This window comes from Nicotiana attenuata, unplaced genomic scaffold (assembly GCF_001879085.1).
Source record: "Nicotiana attenuata strain UT unplaced genomic scaffold, NIATTr2, whole genome shotgun sequence".
NCBI lineage: Eukaryota > Viridiplantae > Streptophyta > Magnoliopsida > Solanales > Solanaceae > Nicotiana > Nicotiana attenuata.
The window spans coordinates 986,070-991,949 of NW_017670316.1; the positions used below are offsets into that span (position 1 = coordinate 986,070).

Genomic DNA, 5,880 nt, shown 5'->3' on the forward strand with positions numbered 1-5,880 from the left:
TTGAGGTAGATACAAAAAGTTATTATAGATTAATTCTTTCCCTTCCAACGCCATTGTAGTCATGTAGACGTTTTTGTTCACGGGAGAGCTCATCATATCTTCGTTTCTTAGGGAAGAGATAAGATAATTGTAAATGTGTAACTCACATGAGTTACGCGTGATGGGTACCTCTGTTAATTTTACGACAGAGCCCTAACGGAATGATGTTTTAGGTTAAGCTTCGCTTTGTTCAATGTATTAGTCTAAGGATGTAGTTTAAGCTTAAGGTATAGATGAGGGATGTTTTCTGCCAAAAACTCGCTTCTATCCTTTCATTGATTTTAAAGAAAGCTGTGAAATAACAAAGCCAACTTTGCCAATATGGTTTGATATATATATATACTCAGCAATGGCAAGAACTTCATACCAGTGAAAGAAACGGTAATTTGAATCTAAACAAAAGTTAATTTTTCATTCACTGAATACAGGAACAGTACTTCGACACAGCTCAGCAGAGCATTTAGAACAAGACTACTTAAAAAAGTTTCATGAAGGTGACAAGGCGCAATCTCTAGCACATGGGTATGGGTCGATGTATTGATGGAACCCCGCTCTATTAAAGTACCAATCTGTAACAGCTTTCGCAATTGTCTACAAGATAAAACGTTACAATAAAATCTGTTATTAACTCGTAAATTAAAATTACGAATGATAGACACACATGATAAATCAAAAAACAAAAAAAAAGCACATTTATTCAAACATTATATGGATAAAACAAAAGAAAGATTACTTTATTAAGTACTCTTGGAGAGGTAGGACTGAACCAGTAATTCGTCCATACAATTTCACCGTGGGAATAACAAGAGGTTATGAAATAACCCCTCGTAAACGAAGGGGTGAGTCCCAAGAACGCCTTCAAGAACTCCACTCCGTAACCTATATTCAATAACAAAAAAAAAAAAATGAAACAAAAAGAATTAAAGCAGAAGCCATTACTTATATAATTGGAAGGTATGTATTATTAATCCAACCTTGAATGATCATACGCTGGCTAAATGTGCAGTTACTTATATGACTATTGCAATTCTTCCAAACATGCTGAGGATCGAGGTATTTAGGAACCCAAATGTGATTAACCTGGAATTAGTATTTTGAATTATCAAAAGGAAAGAGATAGATTTTAAAGAAAACAAAAAAAAAAGAAATTAAAGGAAAGAAACCGGCATTTGTATCGTTGACCTGCCAAGAGTCATATTGTGAATTGATTATAAAAAGTGGAGTCTGAACGTATGGAACAACGTTTCGAGGGAAAAAGCACTGTACCATCATTAAGGAAAACTAATGTTACTAGAGGGCAAAAAAAATATAGCACAAGGAAAAGTTTTTTTTTTTTTTTCCAAATTAAAACTTAAATTCTTACCAGACTTGGTTCCATTATAGAGGTGCAAGATGGAGGCAAATTCTTAACCGATCCCTTAAACAATGAGAAACAGAAATATTAAAGCAAATGAATATTGACTTGCAGTTACTTATTAACCATATATATCTTACTAAAACGAAAAACACTGGGACTTACATGTAAAGTAACCACTCTCCTATACTCATCTTGAATATCATAAGTACCAGATATTGTCTTGCTGCATAAATTATAAACCGCTTGAGTTTCAACGGCATAGACATAAATCAATAAGACATCGAAATCATTTAATTTCTTGAGTTATCGCATAGCAAGAAGAGCTCACGCATTGATGAAGAAAGCTGCATCTGCAACGCACTTTACTCTAGCATCATCTGGAAGGAGAGACTTGAACTTATCGCAATTCAAGATTGTAGCCAATCCTCCAGCTGAAGTTCCGGTTAGGATTGCCTACATATAAAATGCATTTTGGTTTCAGAATTAAGCCCAATTGGGAAAAAAGTTGTAAAGCAGCATAGTATGTGACTTGTGTTATACTATATGGGGTTAGAGAGCGATATCAGTTGAATCTTACATTTTCAGCCGTTTGCATTCCTTTTCTGGATAAATCATTCATAATGGCTCTGAAGATTCTTGCTCCTCTATAATAAAGTTTGGTATCCTAATGTAGATTGGAAAACTTTTCATATCAGAAAAGTTGTAAAGAAGTAATACTAGGGATGCAGTACTACTTACTTACAGGATCAACATCTTCAACATCACCTGTGAATGATGACCCATACCCTAACTCTATTCCAATTGTAAAAGTCTGCCAACTCATACGTTTACAAATTAGTAGCCGCTAAAATCCGAAGAGAAAAAACAAAGAAAGAAAATAGTAATATTATATAGCTTCACCTGGATTACTTCTGGGATCGTCATGAAGAATTCCCGAAAATGTGACTTGTGGTGGAAGCATCTTTGTGGAAGAACCTAAGCTCATGTAATAGTAATATTATATAGTTAGTATACATGTGATTCTGTTGCTTAATATATTGTGCAGTCAAGTATTTTACGTGCGCCTTCAGCAGTGGCGCTGTGAAGTATGGTGATGTTCACTTTTAGTTCTTGTGGTTGTTGGGCCATAATAGCTGTCAACATTGCTGAAGATGCTAGCAAAGCTAAGAAAAAGGTTACCATCCTGCAAAACATTCAAATAATCAATTGTTGGTTCCCGGCTTATATTGCATATGTAAAAATTCCTTCTGTTAAACTCAACAGAAACAAGGCATTGCCAAATTTTAGTTAAAACAACGAAGAAAGAGATGCAAAGACAAATAGAATGAAATAATACATTTGTCTTCTTAGAAAGGCTGGTGAGAAAAAGCAAAAGAAAGGAGTTCTTTTTTGCCGAGAGAAAGCAATTATAGTAGACTGTCGTATTACTTAGACTGTAGAAGCAAGTAGAGGTGAATGAGTTACGTTGGTCTGATAGTTCGTCTCTATTTATAATGCCAATGCCAGTAACTATTTTACTTGCTTCCACGCTAGGGTTCTGAAATGCCTCCATGCATGTGCCAATCTCCATCACTTCTTTACTTCTCGTCTCAAACAAATCACATGGTTTTCTCTTTCCATATTTAGCTGTAGAAATTAATGTTTCCCATAACCTTCTTTCCTTGGCAGACATAACTTATTACTCTTTTTACTTGTTTTTTCTTTTTCAAACAATTCACATGGGTTACTCTTGCTATTGGCAGTAAAAATTAATATTTTCTATAACTATCCTCTTTTCTTGGCAGTGATATTTTACTTTCTTCACTTTTTTTATCATCTTCAAGCAATCACATGGGTTACTCTAGCTAATTGACAGTAACTCTCTTTACTTCTTCTCTTCTCTCTTTGAACAGTTCACATGGTTTACTTTTGCTTTTGGCAGTAGAAATTCAAATTTTCCATAACCTTCTTCTTTTCTTGGCAGCAAAAAATAACTCTCTTTACTTCTTTTCTTCTCTTTTCGAACAATTCACATGAATTCGTCTTGCTATTTGGCGATACTTTTTATACAACTACTAGTGTAGTTTAATATGCTAATATCAAGTTTTTAACCATTCTTTCGAGATAAGCAGTCAATGATTATTACATAAAGTTAAATATAATTGTTGAGTATAACTTTCATACAGTGATAGTTTAAAAGAATTCTTGCACAATTAGGAGCTAAATAGCCAAAAGTGAGATCATTAATCTGGACAACAAATGAGATTGCATGCTTCAACATGTTAAAACATCATGTTAGTACTGTACAAATTATTTATAGTCAATGCATATAATTAAATTAAATCCATTATATGTAGGGTGACCTAAGTGTCAATATTCTTTACAGCATGAATAGAAACTCTTGAAATTATAATGGTCAATAAGTACAAAAATCTAAGAAGAAAATAACTTTTCACCAGGTTGGACAGAGCTTGTTAAATAAGAGAAATAATTTTTTATTATATATCTCATGATATATCCATTAACACCACATTAATCAAGATGGTCAAATAAAACCACACTCTGACATAAGACAAACCTTTCTTTAATTTCATGTTGTTTAACCCAAAAAATAATTTTTAATGTCAAAGCAATTAATTTTATATGAAGGGTCACAAGCAACCGGTTCAATCCGAAAGATATAAGTTTTTGTTAATACCACATGATAGAGAAGTGAAAAATAAATTCAATGACAGATACTATAATAAAAAAAAAGCAGAGAATAAATATTTTTTATTGGATGATCCTTGATAGTATGATGAGCCAAACAGAGCTTGAAGAGCCGAATTACGGCTAAATTCGGAGCAAGATGCTATGAATTCCAATGTATAGAACTGTAGAGAAGAAAAACTAGATGATTACAATGGTGGTAAAGTGTGTCTATTTATACAACTAGATCTAAGTAACCATTATCCTTGAATCATGGGTCTATTATGAGCATTTACTCAATCCATTCATTACATTTGGAAGACTTGTAACAGCTTAGTAAATGCTGAAATTCCGTAACTGATGAGTCAATCTCGTATCTGTTGAGTCAACTCCGTACTTGTTGAGTCAATCTAGTGCCTATTGAGTCAATTTCGCAATTGATTGCCTTGTTCTACCCATTACAACTATTTATTGCATTTATTGTACGTTACATAATTGATTTATAACTTATGGCGTAATGATGTTAAATCCAACATAATTCGGGATTAATTTAATCTTTCCTCATTAGTAATTATGAACTATTATATCGTACCTGATCCGGGTTGTTCTATGATGATCAGTTTCGAGGCTAATAGGCACGGTACGAGTATGTTCGGTCCCGAGGGTGTTTCACATATAATCTCTACATATCATTCTTCTCTTTTCTCATAGCTTTGCTGACACGTGTCGCCATTTTATAGACCCGCGTGACGAGTCTATTTTTCACTAATATAGATAGTCCTAACACTTTTCGATTACTCACTGTGATTTGATCGGGAAATGAAAGCTTTAATCTTTTTCACCCTCGCATCTACTCATTATAAACCTTGCCGGAAAAAGCCAATATGGACAAAAATCGAGCGAAGGGAAAAAGATTGCAGAACTTAGGGATTTAGATGACCACTCTGCCACTTATTTTCCTTTCGTTAATGATAGGTCGATGCTGAAAAAGTACCACTATTATAGAAAGCTTGATCTCGGGTTTTTAGTATTCATATGAAACTTTTAATCTCTGGGTTTTGACTCTTGAATTTTTAGTTGTAAGCGAAACTCTTATAACCTCACAGGCATAGAGACCGAGGATGTTAATAACCAGGAATTTTGTACTTGTGATTATGATAAAGTACAGGAATTTATTGCATCCAGTTAACTTTATGATCGGGAAACAAAGCAACCGAACATTAGCCATTTCATTGGATGACTTTAGAAGAAGAGTACTATGGGTACTTATATGGAGAGTGTCCTTGCATGTCTTCCGAAGAAAAGATTTGACAAGGGCAAGAAAGAGATTTTCGAGGATAGTCAGAGTAAATGCTGGACCAATCCCCTACCTACTCATTTTTCATCTCCAAGCTAGATGATATTTTCCTTATCATGGAGGATGATAGAGAGAATTCTTTCATTTGAGAAAGATATAAGTACTGCAAATATAAGTACCGTAATCACACTTGTCTAGATATTATTTGGTAATGTAGTGGATTTATCAGAGTACTAATCTTTTTCGCACTATAAGAATTTACCTAAGTGCTCATATTTAGTCGTATAGACTTGAAATACATATTAGGATGCATGGTTTCATGAACGATGTCTTAAAGTTGTACCTTTGGATGTCTGACTTTTAAATAAAAGGGGTCACTTTTATATTTTTTAAGCGCTATGAAGAGGACGCCTGTAACGACTCGGCCGGTTGTTTTGAATATTATAGTCTCGTTTTTCCATTTATTGCTTATTCTACGTTCATTTGTGGTTATGTGACTTGCTGTGATGGTTGGTTTGGT

At 33.9% G+C, this 5,880-nt stretch overlaps 1 protein-coding gene across 2 annotated transcripts; it reads right to left on the minus strand.

The window, feature by feature from the left end:
• Positions 1-420: 420 nt before the first annotated feature.
• Positions 421-2,862, minus strand: LOC109237731 (pectin acetylesterase 8-like). Of its 2 annotated transcripts, XM_019404085.1 has the most exons (12): positions 2,733-2,862; positions 2,498-2,579; positions 2,297-2,371; positions 2,139-2,207; positions 1,974-2,060; positions 1,725-1,849; positions 1,559-1,619; positions 1,403-1,456; positions 1,222-1,299; positions 1,014-1,119; positions 773-918; positions 421-630 (listed from the first exon to the last, which is right to left on the minus strand). In XM_019404085.1, coding segments are annotated over exons 1-12 (990 nt in total). In that variant the 5' UTR covers positions 2,735-2,862; the 3' UTR covers positions 421-525. The 2 variants fall into 2 exon arrangements, with proteins under 2 accessions (XP_019259630.1, XP_019259631.1); XM_019404086.1 differs by lacking the exon at positions 2,733-2,862 and having other exon boundaries at positions 2,455-2,532.
• Between the last annotated feature and the right edge of the window lie 3,018 nt (positions 2,863-5,880).